Genomic DNA, 18,023 nt, shown 5'->3' with positions numbered 1-18,023 from the left:
AATACAAATACTAGTATGTGACTACCTTGGACACTATCGATAAACATGAAGTACTGTACGCATATTTGTTAAATGATTATATAACCTTATATAATAAGAAATATAAGTATAAGAGCATATTTTAGAATTAATCAACTTAATTAATTGTTGTTAATAGATGCTAAATCAATGGCGGCGTTATCGAAATATATATCATATCAAACATAAACAAATAAAAAATAAAAGCCGTCCAGCAGGAGGAAATTTACATAATGTTAAGTGATGTATTGACAATTGAAATATTACTTATAAAATTCAGAAAAAAAGCAAAACACAATTTATAACATTACACGATTACTAAGGTTGGAGTAACCGCCTTGGGAAACCTTTTTATGGCTAGCCTATTTTATTAAATGCGGATCTGAAAATATGCTAGCCTATTTTATTAAATGCGGATCTGAACATATGCTAGCCTATGTTATTAAATGCGGATCTGAAAATATGCTAGCTTATTTGATTAAATGCGGATCTGAAAATATGCTAGCCTATTTTATTGAATGCGGATCTGAAAATATACTCACGTCGCTGACCAGAACTGAAAGCCCGCACAGAGAGGTCGGGCCGAGCAGTGACTCGCGCACTCCGACACAGATGTGACAAAGATGACGCTTTCGATTTGGGTGCCGTCAAGCACGGTATTCCTCATACGGGTATACGTGGTGCCAAATCCAAATGATCCACATGCTGAAACGTTAAAAAAATAGAACGGTATTTGGAACATGCACCGATTTTAATGACGATACAAATCGTACACTCACACATATGCGCGTTTTGCAAGATATATCGAGCAGTTATGCTCTAACTATATTATAAATGTTTGAATATGTCAGTTTGAAGTTTGGAGGGATTTTATTAACAAATTAGATAGTATAACATAGATATTATAATTTATTATTTACTAGTATTAAAACCAGATTACACAGGATAAGAGTTAACCGAAGTGAAACGGTTAATTGAACGCGGTTATATGACTAAAATGCTGTAAAAACCCCAGCGAGAAATCCAGTTCAACACAAAATACATATCATAAGGTTCAATAACTGGGATGAGAGTAAGCATTTAGTACTACTACTACTACTATTATAACTTTATTTCAGGAAGATAACACATTTAGAAATAACATGTCTTTTTTACAATGTGGTCTTCAAACACAGTATATATAAATATCACTCAACAATGTCTAGCATACAGCCTTAAAATAATTACAAAAGCAACATAACTATAATAATAATAATAATAATAATAATAATAATTATAATAATAATAATAATAATTAATTATAATAATAATAATAATAATTTATTATAATAATAATAATAAATAATAATAATAATAATAATAATGATGATGATGATGATGATGATGATGATGATGATGATGATGATGATGATGATGGTGATGATGATGATGATGATGATGATGATGATGATGATGATGATGATGATGATGATGATGATGATGATGATGATGATGATGATGATGATGATGATGATGATGACGATGACGATGATGATGATAATGATGATGATGATGATGATGATGATGATGATGATGATGATGATGATAATGACTAAGAAACCAAAAAGTCAGGAAACATCAAACAGTCATGTTTATTTAAATTAATAGTAGTGAAACCATATTACTCAGAGAAAGTGTGAGTATGTTAACTGGTCCCGTGATATAAATTAAATACCATGGAAAACCCCAAATCCCAAAACAGAGCAAAAAGCAAAAAAAAAACAAATATATATATTAGCCTCACTAAGGGAAAACGGGATTTGATGAATAAGCGTTAAGTGTCGTCCCAGATTAGCCTGTGCTGTCCACACAGGCTAATCAGGGACGACACATTCCGCTTTTACGGTATTTTCCGTTTAAAGGAAGTCTATTCGTAGCGAAAATTTGGTTAAAGAATAAAGAGTCGTCCCCGATAAGCCTGTGTGGACTGCACATGCTAATCGGGGATGACACTTCACGCAAATGCATTATGTCGCGTTTTCCCAGAGCGAGGCTCATATTTAGTTGTATATATTCTTACTTAAAACGCATGAGGAAGACGCCGAGTTGTACTTAGTGGGTGCCGCACACTGGCACATTAAGTCGATGCAACTCATGTTCGGAGTCGAGAGGCAGTTGGCGTTCAATTCACATGGCTCCTGAAATATCATCGGACCTGGGGCTGAGGTTGTTGCGGTTGTTGTTGTTTGTTTTGCTTCTTCTGTTGCTGCTGCTTCTTCTATTTCTCCTGCTGCAGATGTTGTTGCTATATTGTAAACTGTGGTTGTTGTCGTTGTTATTGCTGCGTCTGCTGCTGCTGTTGTTGTTGCTACTGTTTCTGTTAATGTGGTTTTTGTTATTGTTCCTTCTGTTGCTGCTGCTTCTTCTGTTTCTCCTGCTTCTGATGTTGTTGCTTTATCGTTTACTGTGGTTGATGTTGTTGTTATTGCTGCGTCTTTTGCTGCTGCTGCTGCTGCTGTTGCTGTTTCTGTAACTGTGGTTTTTGTTATTGCTGCTTCTGTTGCTGCTGCTTCTTCTGTTTCTCTTGCTGCTGATGTTGTTGCTATATCGTTTACTGTGGTTGTTTTTGTTGTTATTGCTGCGTCTGTTGCGTCTGCTGCTGTTGCTGTTTCTGTTACTGTGGTTGTTGTTATTGCTGCTTCTGTCGCTGCTGCTTCTTCTGTTTCTCCTGCTGCTGATGTTAATGCTATATCGTTTACTGTGGTTGTTGTTGTTGTTATTGCTGCGTCTGTTGCTGCTGCTGCTGTTTCTGTTACTGTGGTTGTTGTTATTGCTGCTTCTGTCGCTGCTGCTTTATCTGTTTCTCCTGCTGCTGTTGTTGTTGCTATATCGTTAACTGTGGTTGTTGTTGTTGTTATTGCTGCGTCTGTTGCGTCTGCTGCTGTTGCTGTTTCTGTGGTTGTTGGCTTCGCTGCGTCAGTCGCTGCTGCTCCCTCCGTTTCTCCTGCTGCTGATGCTGTTGCTTTATCGTTTACTGTGGTTGTTGTTGTTGTTATTGCTGCGTCTGTCGCGTCTGCTGCTGTTGCTGTTTCTGTGGCTGTTGGTATTGCTGCTTCAGTCGCTGCTGCTTCTTCTGTTTCTCCTGCTGCTGATGTTGTTGCTATATCGTTTACTGTGTTTGTTGTTATTGTTATTGCAGCGTCTGTTGCTGATGCTGTTGCTGTTTCTGTTACTGTGGTTGTTGTTATTGCTGCTTCTGTCGCTGCTGCTTCTTCTGTTTCTCCTGCTGCTGATGTTGTTGCTATATCGTTTACTGTTGTTGTTGTTATTGCTGCGTCTGTTGCTGCTGCTGCTGTTTCTGTTATTGTGGTTGTTGGTATTGCTCCTTCTGTCGCTGCTGCTTGTTCTGTTTTTTCTGCTGCTGATGTTGTTGCTATATCGTTTACTGTTGTTGTTGTTGTTGTTATTGCTGCACCTGTTGCTGCTGCTTCTGTTTCTGTTACTGTGGTTGTTGTTATTGCTGCTTCTGTCGCTGCTGCTTCTTCTGTTTCTCCTGCTGCTGATGTTGTTGCTATATCGTTTACTGTTGTTGTTTTTGTTGTTGTTATTGCTGCGTCTGTTGCGTCTGCTGCTGTTGCTGTTTTTGTTACTGTGGTTGTTGTTATTGCTGCTTCTGTCGCTGCTGCTTCTTCTGTTTCTCCTGCGGCTGATGTTGTTGCTTTATCGTTTACTGTGGTTGTTGTTATTGCTGCGTCTGTTGCTGCTGCTGCTGTTTCTGTTACTGTGGTTGTTGTTATTGCTGCTTCTGTCGCTGCTGCTTCTTCTGTTTCTCCTGCTGCTGATGTTGCTGCTATATCGTTAACTGTGGTTGTTGTTGTTGTTATTTCTGCGTCTGTTGCGTCTGCTGCTGTTGCTGTTTCTGTTACTGTGGTTGTTGCAGCTGCTGCTGCTGCTGTTTCTGTTACTGTGGTTGCTGGTATTGCTGCTTCTGTTGCTGGTGCTGATGTTATAGTTGTTTCTGTTATTGGTGTTTGTGAATGGGTCGTTGTTAATTGCGCTGCTGTTGTCAAGGTGGTTGACGCGTTTGACGTTTCAGGAGCACTTGTTGACGTTGATAGATTTGATGCGGGCACTATTCGAGATAATACATACAATGACATGTTTTACAAATTATTTTAAGAACCATCGGTAAATACCCTTATGCATCAACAGCTTTTGGTTTGAATAGCAGTTAGAGATTTCTTTTATTGCTTTTATATCATAATCTCGAACAATTTTCTATGCATTGACAATGTTATACTGTATGTTGCATGTATATTACATGTGCTTTAGGTACTTAAGTTGTCGAAGGCCCCATGTTTTAGTTTTCTATTATTTCTCTAATCATAGTAATAACAATTCATGCAAAAATGAACTAAGGTGCATATCCCCCATATGACCTCTATGCACACACCGAGTTTCATCAAAGTTGCTGAAGTATTTTTAATTTATTTCGTGATCGATATTTCAGTTTTCAATTATTTATGTAATCATAGAAACCACAATTTGGTCTGTCAAAAATTACATGACATGTAGACTCCCGATCTGGCCATCTATCAACACACCTACTTTCCTTAACCTAGCTTAAGTACGTTTTGAATTATCGCAGGATCCATAGTTGAATTTTTCAATTATTTCTTTAACCATTACGAACACAATTTATGTTACAAACGCACATTGAAATATGGCCCTATGGTCCTCTTACTACTCAATGAGTTTCATCTACCTATCTTAAGAACAGTTCCAATTATCGCAGGATCCAGATTTTACTGTTCACGTATTTCTGTAACCATTGAGACAACAACTTTTCCATGACAAAAGCCCTACAATAGCGTGCATATACCCCATAAGGCCCTCTATTCACACACTCAGTTCATCAACCCAGTGGATGTAGTGTTTAGATTTGACGGTGACAGTTTCATTTGTCAAATTATCACCGTAACCATAACAAACATTTTGGTCTGACAAAAGAACTGAAACAACGTGCATATTCCGACACGGCCCTTAGCAAACACGAGTTTGATCAAAATTGATTTAGTACTTTTTCTGTTTTGTTTAGTTATCGAAGAACAGATGGCTAAATCAATATGGATACAACTGTCTTAACGTTATACCGTTGTTATATTTGTTTCGAAGGCTTTGAGTTTTGTTTAATTGGATCTTTCACTACTTTTAACAATATTTCAATCATATTACGGATGTCACTCACTCGCACTTTTATTGTTTTCGCTGGTTTGCCCTTACTAGGTGCACAAAAATATCACTGAAAACTTCATGAGAGGTAGGGGAAGAATGCCGTTGAAAGATTTTCATGACCAATCCTCAAACGATCCAAAATTATGTGGCCGAGTGGGTAACCGAACCGCGATCCTAAAATTTGTAGTCAAGAGCAATACCAATTGAGCAAAACGGGTCGGTTAACCTAAAAGGTATTAAAACACTAAAAAAAAGTTACAAGATGTCAGTTCGCATTATCTTTAAGGCATATAAACGTTGTATTAAAGCAGATATATTTATAAAAAAATTGACTTCCAGAACATTGTTAAGAGTGAATTTTCTTGTCCGATAGCCCTTACTTAAGGAAAGTTATCGCTTGCCAAACAACACAAAGTAATGAATAAAAACAGCTTTTAACATTAAAATTGCTTATTGCTTGAATCGCCGCCTTGAAACGGCCAATGCAAATCATTTGGGGTTTAATAAGGTTGAAAGGCATGCCAAATCTCACACTTAGCTCAGATATTATTACAAAACATACCGTACTCGGGTATGGAAACCATTTATATTTACACGCTTAATGTCATCGTCCATGTTTTTCAAAACTGTTATTCCATTCGTTCATGCTAACGGTAAATATGAGCAACAGCGTTATTCTTTTTAGATGCTTCAAAAAGTGTTTTATTATCGGTAAACGCTGTATTCCAAACAGATTTATCACCAAAAGAGAAATTGTACAAACGAAGTGCGTTGTTAACTCCGCCCACGAAGGGTTAGGGTTAGGGGAAGGTTTAGGGGATAGGGGTAAGGGTTAGGGTTAGGGGTATGGGTAGGAGTAGGGTTAGGGTTAGGGGTCAATTGTTGTGTAATATTTATTTGGTACCTGTTATTTGTGTCGTTTCTATCTGGAAAATAATGCCCACCTACATTATCTTTCCAACAAGTGGTTACCGATGCGTGCGTAAGGTTTAATCGAGACTTTGATGTCTTTAGTAAGTAAAAAATTCGGATTGTGTTTATATTTATTGAACAAGTTGTACATTTTAATTCAAGTGTGTTCAAAGGATAACAAACAAAATGCGTTGTGGTTCTTTAATTACAACATTGTATAAGGTCTCGTACCCGTAATATTTTACCTGCTGTGGTCAATAGTCAATCGGCGTGGGGTTTTAGATTATAATGCACGGTCAAGTTTGCACCCAATTATGCAACAGTTGCTGGTATAGATTGTAATATGTTAGCATTCCCTAAATTTGTAAATTTCAATCGATTTGAATGAAGCCGCTGCATAAATTACAACATGAAATCTAGATAAAAAGCTCAGACAGCTTGGCCGGAAACTAACCTGTTGCAAACACATGCCATGCTTCAATTTATGTGTAAGCTGCGATAACCTTAAATATCATGATCAAACGAATTAAATTAAAAGAAAATGTGTTAACTTTCGGGATAATATCGTTAATATTTGTTTCCAGTGAAGTGAGTGACTTACATAATTTTGCTCAAGCAAGTTATTGAGCAAAATCAATACTAGAGCAAATTTTCTCTATGCATCGCCTAAGTATACGCGACACTTAAAACGATGACGTTTCAGAAATATTAGGCATTTAGTTTTCACACGTTCTAACTATAAAATGGTAAATTTCTCTATGTTTACTAAATAGACAAAATCGAAAATAGTAATACCAACATTAATGGAGCTTATATTTACTGTGTTTTTGTATTATCGTAAAATGTTCGTAGTTTACACTCTAAACGACTTGGATCCCATAAATGGATAGTTTCATCATTATAACAAATGCACATGCGTCAATACCCGAACAACGAAGTTGATTAACAATTTTAATAAATTTCTTGAGTAGTTCTACATGCTACTAATATTTAGTTTCAATATCTTGTTAAACATCGTTCTGAGTGTAAAATATGACGTGAGAGACATAGGGGTTTTTCGTTATACGTAAACATTGCTATTATGTTGTTGTCATTCGCGTAGCTTGAACATGTGTCATTCTTATGACACTATTTGTATATGGTATATTATGGGGTGCTAAAAATCCTATTCATTCTTAACGTAATTTAAGACAAACCATCAAAATATTTATTCCGAAGACAATCGTCTTGAAATGACTTATCTTTTTATGTTGCGAATGTTTGAATCTTACCTTCGTAAAAATGACCAGGTTTGAAGACACACAAACTCGTGACAGCAACAGCAGTATAGATGACGTAGCAATCGCTGGATGTGATGTCAAAAAAGAATGCTCTACACGAGACTTTTGACGCGCATATCCGCCCACAGTCCACAGCGCTACTCCTTCGTCCAATTAACATATATTCGGGGCAATGCTTGTCATTGAGCTGCGCGTTTTGCACGAACAATGTATTTCCGTGTCCCAACACAAAGCCAATTAAGGAGATATAAACAAGACCAAACCAAATCGCCATATTTACGCTGTAAAATTCGTTTCTATCCATTTTGTTACAGAACCGAAAAGTGGTCTTCTTCACGTCCGTACAGTAAACATCTAACTTCTCAATCATGGAATTTTTTTGTCGCGATATGTTCAATGTTATCACATAATCGATATCTAGAGGAAGCAATCCCTTTGAACTATCGAGAGCAAAAACATGTAGTTATCAATGATAAAACGTTCTTACGATGCAATTATATTCACAGGTCATGCTCCTATGCCTGCGTACTGTGTACGTGTGTAAGCGGTAAGGAGTTGGAATAAACTATATCTCATTACTGTTATGAAGTGCTCAACTTTTTCATGGGTTCATCATTGCATATATTGTTTAGCAGGTGATGTCGGCTGGTTGCACCAAATTTGAAACAGCATTTCGTCTAATGTAAACGTGATATATGTGACTTAATGGTGAATAATTGCGATGCATAGCATAAGTTAATTTAATTGAACAGTTGCATCGATTAACTCAACCCAACTCAGTTTATTAAGTATATAAAGGTCGTTGGCCCAAACTACACATTATTTTACAAAAAAATAATACATATTTGTAGTTGCGAACATATCATCTAGCATATAAAAATTTACGACTTATTAAAGTTTGTTCATAAGATGATACTCATACATACATAATTTCAATAGTGTGTCATTATCTGTTCTGCTCATCATAGTATAAGTCATACGCAGTATTTCCACCCATATACCAGTGACATAGATTATCTCTACATATTACAGAAATAGTTTGTTTTTGTTTAACTAATGAAGACATAAGCTTGCATGATGTGATGTATGTGAGTCTAAGGTGGCATTTAGTACGACAGTTGTAAGTAACAGGCAAAAGTATGTGCTTTTACACATAGTAAACCAGCTTACACAGAAGATGAAAATGAAAAATGTTAATTAACTGCTGTGATGCAACTAAAATACTCTTGATAAATGCGAACAAAGTAAAGAAACAAAACGAACAAAGCTTAACATTTTGTTTTTAATTCGAGCTTTCATGTTGCTTGTATCAACAATGCGTATGAATTATTTTTGTCTGCGTGTGTATGTTGAGACAATTATGAATAGTGGACTCGCAAAATATAAGAAACTTAAATATGCCAAATGAAGAAGGTTACTCATCTTTATCTTCTATTGAGTATTTATAGTTTTGTATTTAAGATCAGCCTATGCAGACCGCACATGCTAATCACGGACTACACTTTCCGCTTTTATCGAATTTGTCGTTTAAAGGTAGTCTATTCTAAGCAAAAATTCATTTCAGACGAAATGTAATGTCCTTGATAAGTCTGCGTGCATCAGAACGAGGCTCATATTATACTCACATCCCTGACCAGAACTGAAAGCCCGCAGGCTGAAAAAAATCTAGGAATAAAGAAAAGAAGAAGTCCTGAAAGGCCCAAATCATCTGACTTGAGAGGAACTAACCTGTCATGTGCAGCCAAGATATCATTAAAACAAATGTTCTGATCAAGTTTCATGCAGAGTGTATATAAACTATTAATGTAACTTTTAGAGTGTTAATAAGGTTTTACCATAGCCGTATAAGGACAACTTCCCCGCTTTCTGGCGACCATGTTTTTCAAGAGACCGGAACCATCGAACTCATCCAAGCTATCATTTAAACAAATGCTCTGGTCGAGTTTTATGAAGAGTGGAGTATAAATGTGACCACATATAATGAAAACTGCCCTGCCCCGCCCCCTGTGGACCATGTTTTTTAACCAACCGGGACAATTTTCGAACTCATCCACGATATAATTGGGACAAATCATCTGACTTGGTTTCATGACGATCGGACAATAAATGTGGCCTCTAGAGTGTTAACAAGGTTTTACTATAGCCATATATAGCCATAATGGTGGCCATGTTTTTAAACTAACCGAAAACATTTTCGAACTCGTCCATGATATCATTGGCAAAAATCTTCTGACCAAATTTCATGAAGATCGGACAGTAAATGTGGTCTCAAGAGTGTTAACAGGACACATGTTGAAGCCGCACAACGCACGACGCACCACGGACAAAAGGCGATCACAAAATCTCACCATGAGTACATTGCGCTCAGATGAGCTAAAAATGAAGCTCAAGAAATATCATCAGAGGAGAAAGTCTGATTAATCGAAGGCAAGTGACAAATTATCTTACACTACAGGACAATACAAACAACGCAAAAGAACATAAATCAATTTTGTTACGAAAATAAAAGTGTACACATATACACATGTTTGTGTAAAAATTAAGAAACACTTGTGTTTTTAAAAAGTATTTTAAATGACGTTACATTTTATGTGATTGTGACCTTATACCATTGTCAAAAGAGCCAGATTAACCGAATGTACAATGTAAATGTGTGTTCATGTTCGCCCATATATGTAGTTGTCATAATAAATTCAGAAGTAGCAACGTGTCTAATGATGGGTTGACCAGTTATACATTTAATATGTGGAGTATAAAACATAAACAAATTGTTGCATTATTGAATTATGACAACATTCGAAAAACGACCTATTGTATAGATGTATCCATAACCAAAGTTTCATTATTAATGTTGTTTTTTTACTTTCTCGCAACACATTACCCACTTAACGCCGTGTCCTATTTTGGAGGCGCACAACATAATATTATTATGAATTTAGCATAAACATATAATTCATTACTTTGGCATCACTACTTTTTATATATACTTACATGTGACACACGAGGAGGACGCCGCGTTGTACTTAGTGGGTACCGCACAATGGCATTTAGTGTCGATGCATTTCATGTTCGCCGTCGTGATGCAGTCGGTGTTCGCTGAGCATATGGTCTGGAATATCACCGGAGCCAGGGTTGTGGGTGAAGTGGTTGTTGTTACTGCTGTTGTTGTAAGTGCTGTTGAAGTTGCTGCTTATGTTGCTTAAAATGGAGTCGTTGTTAATTGCGCTGCTGTTGACAATGTCGTTGGCGCTACCGGCGCACTGGTTGTAGTTGTTGGGTTTTAATTCTACAACTAAACAAAAAAAATTAAACACATTTTGTAATAAATGATAAAATCGTGAATATTTTTTCTTTCTTAAATTTGAATTATCGAACAGTATGTAATGCGTTAAAAAAGACTGATAAATATCAAAATTAATCGACGATGTTTAAAGATACACTGATTTAAAAACAAAGTAGCTATTAATTGATATTTAAGAAACTTCATTTAACCAGACAAAAAGAAATTATGTCAAATATATTATTAAGTACATTAAATCGAATTTTGAATACCTAAATTCACCATATGTTTTTGATTAAAATTGGCATTTTTTCTTATTTCATGACGTAGTAACATTTTTGTGTAAAGCATTAATTTTACAGACAATGTACACACATGTAGATCAAATTGAGTGCCTCAACATTCTATGTTTATTCATCTTTTCTTATCACAATGATAGTTTAGGTTAAAACAAGTAATGCTTTTAAATTAAAGGACTAATAAACAACTGATCAAAAGCATACGCATAAGAGTCAAAAAGGAATAAATACATTATATTCAAACAAGCGAAATTATTACTCCTGTGAAAAAGAAACTTTCAAATATCGGTTTATGTGCATTCATCAAACGATATAATCGGTAAAATTTAAACCGTTCCTATGGTTTGTAATCAATCATTTGAAAAATACGTCTCCAATATGTATCGTTAACAATACGCTAGATTCTGTAGCAACGGTTATACCGAAGTACACGTATTGTGTTAGATTTTGAATGCATAGGTCACTTGTTTAGAATGTCAGGTTAATATCTGGTTAATATAAGAAAATACTTTTAATCTCTTTATGTTTTTGCAGTTGTATTAATTCAGTTTTTTTTAATTTCAAATAGGTAATACATTTCTGTACGTATATACATAAATGATAACATCTTTCAAAACTACGAAAATGTGTGAACATGTCTCTCTGTTAATGCTGCAGCATTTTCCAATCGGATGTCTGAGACAATTGTTGTTGTTTACAATGTAGAAAATCAACTTTGCTTCTAAAAAATATTCGAAGACAATATGTGAGTCCAATAAGGGGTTAAAAGGTGAACATGTTATATCAAATATCGCGTCGGTTATATAAATATCTTGACAAGAGTTGCTAGATTATTATTCAGTTGCTAGAAGTGGTTTTCCTTCCCCGGACAGAAATCGCGTCGGAAGTATTGAATTATGTATTTATGTTATTATCAAAGTTCTCTTCTCGTAAATCAATATCTTGGCAACTGTTGTTTATTCTGGTTTTGGTTCTGTTCCGATAATTGTTTGTCTTAAAGAAAGAGTCACATAGGAAGTGAAGTATGATGTCAGTTCAATTGTTAAGTGTGTAATGTATAGAATTCGTTGCATTTAAAGAATGCCTCGAGTTATATTATTTGTGCAAAACTCTGACAACGTTGAAGTGTTATCGAAAAAGAAGACGAGAAGCCAATACAATCGTGAACTATAATTGAATATAATACAAGGCAAATATGTGTACGAATGTTCGATGTCTTATTATGTAAATATATTTTTTATTTACGGATATCCGAATATCCGGATAGTGGGTTAGTATTTGGATAACAATCATCTCATCTTATTTTCGCCTGTGGTCCTATCAAGGACATAGGCCTCCAACCAGCTTCCTCCAAGCGTTTCGGTTTTGGGCGAGTCCCTTCAGCTGCCCCCATGTTTGGCCCATCAGCTTAGCATCTGCATCCAGATCCGGGCGCAAGGTGTTTCTAGGCCGCCCTCTCTTTTCCATTGGGGGTTCTATGTGAGAGATTGCCTTGTCGTATTGGATGGAGGCTTGCGAAGGGTGTGACTAATCCGCTAACGTCTCTGAAGGATGTCTTCTTCAACTGGCCGCTGCTTTGTACTTTTCCATAATTCTTCGTTGGAGATCTTGTCTGGCCTGCGGATCTTGATGATCTTCCTGAGGTATGTGTTAATGCAGACCTGTATTTTCTTTATGGGGATGACAGTGGTTCTCCAGATCTCCGCTCAATAGATGAGTAGTGGCTTCACAAAGGTATTGAAGGATCTAATATTTGTGGTGATGCAAATTTCGCTGGATCCTCAGATGTTCTTCAGCTGATGGAAGGCTGCTCGTGCTTTGCCGATGCGGGTTCTGATATCTGCATCCGTTTATTCTGGTTGTCCAGAATGCTGTGGCGATAGGTGAAGCTGTCCACCTCCTCCTGCGCCGCGCCTTGCACTATGATGGGTGTTGGGTAGGATGCGTTGGTCCTGAACACCTTGCTCTTCCCTCTGTTGATGATGAGGCCCAGTCTAGCTCAGTTGTCCGCTACCATGTTAATCGTTTCCTGCATCTGTTGTTGGGTGTGGGAGAGAAAAGCCAGATGATCGGCAAGGTCGTGGTCGTCCAACTGTTTCCAGAGTGTCCACTAAATTCCATTCCGCTTCTGCTCCGTCGATGTCTTCATTGCCCAGTCTTTTGCCAACAGGAACAGAAAAGGTGAGAGTAAGCAGCATTTCCTCACTCTGGTTATCACTTCAAAGGCGTCCGTGAGCTGTCCGTCATAAACGATTCTGCAGGTCATTCCTTCATAAGACTTCCTGACGATGTTGGTGATCTTTCCAGGCACTCCGTAGTGTCTCGTAAGTCACCAGAGGGACACCCGGTCAACGCTGTCGAACGCTTTTTCATAGTCAATGAAGTTGACAAACAACGGCTAATTCCACACCAGGGATTGTTCCAGAGTGAAGCGCAGGGTTTTGACCTAATCCTTTACGATTTCTCCTTTCGAAAGCCTGCTTGTTGGTCACGGAGATGCGGATATACTGCGTTTTTCATTCGGTTCAGCATGAAGCGATTAAACACCTTTCATTGGATGGACAACAGTGTGATTCCTCGGTTGTTTGAGCAGGAACTGTGGTCGCCTTTCTTGGGAAGCTTGATGAGGTAACCCTCCTTTCACTCTGTTAGAATTTCTTCTTCTTCCCATATCTTGCTGAAGAGCGGGTGTAGTAGCTCCACACTGGTGTCCACGTCAGCATAAGCGCTTCTGTAGGTGTGCTGTCAGGTCATGCAGATTTGCCGTTCTTCGATTGTGGGAGTGCAGCACTTGATTGGTAGATTGCTTATAGCTGGCGGAATCTCCGGTGGGTTCGCAGAAGCTTGCCAGTTGACTAGCCCCCGGAAGTGCTCAATCCAACTCTTCTTCTGCCCTTCGTCATATTTTATTGTCCCCTAACGGTTTCACCGGAGGAGACTTATGGTTTGCGCTTTGTCTGTCAGTCTGTCAGTCAGTAAGTCAGTCAGTCACACTTTTCTGGATCCTGCGATAACTTTAAAAGTTCTAAATATTTTTTCATGAAACTTGAAACATGGATAGATGGCAATATGGACATTATGCACGTCATTTCATTTTGTTCCTACGTCAAAAATTATGGTTGCTATGGCAACAAATAGACTAGAATTACTGCTGTAAATGGTGGTTTTCTGGATCCTGCGATAACTTTAAAAGTTCTTAATATTTTTTCATGAAACTTAAAACGTGGATAGATGGCAATATGGACATTATGCACGTCATTTCATTTTGTTCCTACGTCAAAAATTATGGTTGCTATGGCAACAAATAGACTAGAATTACTGCTGTAAATGGTGGTTTTCTGGATCCTGCGATAACTTTAAAAGTTCTTAATATTTTTTCATGAAACTTGAAACATGGATAGATGGCAATATGGACATTATGCACGTCATTTCATTTTGTTCCTGCGTCAGAAATTCTGGTTGCTATGGCTACAACAAAAATTCTGACAATGGTGGAATTTCTTACAATGGTGGAACCGGTAGGGGACTATATTGCTTGGCAATAGTCTTGCTATTCCTCCATTTTTGTCCCTTACTGGCCTCTCTCGCTTGGCAAACTTTCCTGCTAATCTCTTGGTGATGGAATACATATCTTTAGTTCTGTTCTGATAGGCTGCCTCTTCCGCCTCTGTTACAAGCGTTTCCAAGGTAGTTCCGCTTGTCTGCATTAATACTTAGCTTGACAATCTTATTTGCTTCGCAGTACTTTTTCAGTGCTTTGACTTGTGCGGCTTGTGTTCAGCTGTTTTAAACACTTGCCTTCTTTTCTCTTCTTTCCACAACTTTCTGACGCGTCTCTGCTGATATCCACTCCTTGTGGGTGTAAGACTTGGAGCCCAGTACTTCTTGGCATGTTGATGTCACTGCTTCTTTCACGTTCTGCCACTTCTACTGTATCGTCTCTTCTTCACACCGCTCGTTTAGAATCTGGAATTTGTTGGACAGTGACCTTGAACTCTTCTTGCTTCCAGGTGTCTTTCAGTGTAGCAGTGTTGTAACGTTTGCGTTAGCTGGCCTCCCTGTCTAACTCTTCTTCAGCTTCAGTTTCAATCGGGCGACAAGGAGATGATGGTCCGAAGCCATGTCTGCTCCACGCTTGACACGTACCTCCTGAAGAAAGCGACGTAACTTCCTTTCGTTGCACAGTTGGTCAATCTGGTTCTCCGTTGACAGGTCTTGCTACACCCAAGTTGCCTTGTGTATCATCTTGTGATGGAAAACCTTTCTTCCGATAGCCAGGTTACATGGGGCGCACAGGTTAGCGAATCTCTCCCCATTGTAGTTCATCTCGCCTAACCTTTGATTTCCCATGATCTACTCATATCCTCGGTTGTCACTGCCGATTTTGAACTCACCCATTATGATAATGATGTTTCTCCTTTGTCTGCCTTAAATGATGGTTGACAGTCTATTGTAAACGTTGTCCTTCTCATCCTCTTTACTGTCGTACGTCGGGGCGTAGCACTGGGATAATGTCAACGTTGATCATATTCTTCTTTGTAAGGAAAGAGGCCGTCATGATCCATGGTCCGTGTGCCTCCCACCCGATGAGCGCTCTCTGTCCCGACTTGGAAAGCATCAGGGCTACTCAATGGGTGTGTGATGCATACTCCTACTCATGCCCTAAGAACAACAGTAACTCACCGGAAGTCTGTTGCTTTTGCCCAGAGCCAGTCCATCTTGACTGACTGATCCCTAGGATGGTGAGGTTGAACTTCCTCATCTCTGCTGCTACTTGTGCTTTCTTCCCGGTCTCGTACATGGTTCGGACATTCCATGTACTGGTGGTTGTGGTCCTGGTGGAGATGATGGTCTACGTCCTGGTGGCTTCCAGTTAACTCTGACTTTCCCCGTCCGGCGTCGTACGTCCTCCATCTGGAGGTCAACCGTCCCCCAGGTCCGTGATGTCTGTTTATGTTTGTTGTTTCTGTAGCAATAAGGTTTCAACAGGATAGGGTAGCTAGCTCTACGCTCAACCCTCCTCCTTTTACAGCACCGGCTTGAAATCGTCCTTGGCGGAGTTGGATAACAATCAGTATCCGAATATTCTTATACACAAAAGTAAAAATAAAACTCCTTTTATTACGCATGCAAATTCTCCGTGTGTCCAGTTTAAACAAATCCACACGGGCCTCAGGCCTCTACAGGCGGTCTCGACTTATTACAAGATGTGTCATTAACATGCTCAATCATAAGTCTTTACCGGGGGACCGTTTCAATAAACATCGTAGTACAAATTAACGATACGATACATTTTTCGAACATACATAATTGCTTAAGTCCATATCATATTGCAATACATTTTCAGTACTTTATTAATTACATTGGCATATCAAGCGTATATATTTGACGAGCATGGTAAGCTAGTTCGTCTACTTATTAAGATTACAGAGTTCGAAATGTTATGAATTCATAATGGTTCAGTGTTTAAAATATCAGTATGAAAACAAAACTTAAATGATAAATTAAATATTATAATATAATATAATTAAATATAATAATTAAATGCATACACCACATGAGTGGCATTGTCTTTATTTTGGCCATTAGGTAAACAACGCAATTTACGGATTGTTCATGTAATATAACAGAGAAGCGCAACAAATTACACTCGTAATTGAATGAATTTGGGTTCTTTCAATTTAATTGACAGGAACAAGGGCGTTGTACGCATCCACAATTGTTCATTTCAACGAACGTGAAGACGTTTGTTAGATTAAATTATTATATTTGTTCACGAAAGTAAATGTTACAACAAATTCTTTATATATGCATATGCTGATAGTGACCATCACCCGATGTTGCATATTGTAATGATGGAAAACATATAGTACTTAACCTGTCATTTTCTTGTGAAAATTTTCCAGTTAACCGGTAATAATTCGCACGAAGCAATAATTTAACTTTTTTTTATTAATGCATCTGCTGAAAGAATATACTAATCAGAGTGCATATATCGGCCGATATTTACGATCTAAACGGTTAATCGGATAGTCACCGGATGTCACATACGATTGTACGAATACGGATCCCCGCAACCTTTGACATCCCTAGTTTCATTGTAAAAAATAGATAACGTTTAAGTTGATAATTGTAAAGTTAATGCGCTTCTCAGATGAAAGTTTTATAATGTTGTGGACGAAAATAATCTCACGCAGCAGTAAAACGATTGAAATGAGAATGCTGATTTCTTGAATAATCTCGTTTTACTCATGTTCAACTATATCTGAATTTCAACGTGATTATATATATGATGGTACACACCGTACTCTGTCAGTAGTATCATACTTGAATATCATGTATATTCAGTAATAATGTATGTACACTGTTTTATTTATATAATAGCAGTAATATAGGTACTTGTTTTAAAATTCATGCGCATATGTCTTGTATAGTATCACAATTTGTTTTTGAAACAATGCAACATTAATTTTATATAGCTGTAAAGAAAAATGGGAATAAGGTTAAAAAACAATAGAAAGGTTTAAATTTATCAAGTACAACATCGTCATTGAATACAAAATCGTCTTAAGAACAAGAAAGCATTTATTTAGTAAATGCCGCTGAAAACAAAAACAGTTGACGCGCTACGGTATTAGACGAACTTAGATATTTTCAAGTTTCGATGAACTTGGACATTTTTACGTACCTTTTTAATCAATGAAATAAAAACTTACTATAAATGAAACATGATTGATGGTGTTATAAGCAAAGTAGTCAGCTTTCGTGATTTCAATAATTATTGTTTTCAAATTTAAAACTGACTTTATCTTTGCATTTTAAACGACGATTTATTTTAAGAAAACAATACAAAATAATAAATTTTAAGTGCTATAATACGTCATTAAAATTCGTCAAATTAAAACAAATTGTACCTATGTTTGTGCGAAAAATATTTTCTTCGAATTTTTATGTAATATCTTTACATCGTACCTTCGTAAAATTGACCAGCTGTGACAACACACAAAATTGTGTCAGCAA

General features: G+C 37.4%; 1 protein-coding gene across 1 annotated transcript; it reads right to left on the bottom strand.

The window, feature by feature from the left end:
- Positions 1 to 556: 556 nt before the first annotated feature.
- LOC127839785 (serine-rich adhesin for platelets-like) lies at positions 557 to 12,470 on the bottom strand. The gene is made up of 6 exons (XM_052368172.1): positions 12,332 to 12,470; positions 10,546 to 10,716; positions 3,473 to 3,916; positions 2,814 to 3,310; positions 2,078 to 2,195; positions 557 to 723 (listed from the first exon to the last, which is right to left on the bottom strand). Exons 1-6 carry the CDS (start codon positions 12,468 to 12,470, stop codon positions 557 to 559), a joined length of 1,536 nt encoding a protein of 511 aa, XP_052224132.1.
- Positions 12,471 to 18,023: the final 5,553 nt, after the last annotated feature.

This window comes from Dreissena polymorpha, chromosome 7, assembly GCF_020536995.1.
Source record: "Dreissena polymorpha isolate Duluth1 chromosome 7, UMN_Dpol_1.0, whole genome shotgun sequence".
Taxonomy (NCBI): Eukaryota; Metazoa; Mollusca; class Bivalvia; order Myida; family Dreissenidae; genus Dreissena; species Dreissena polymorpha.
The sequence above is the reverse complement of the archived record's forward strand: the minus strand, read 5'-3'. Positions and strand labels throughout refer to the sequence as shown.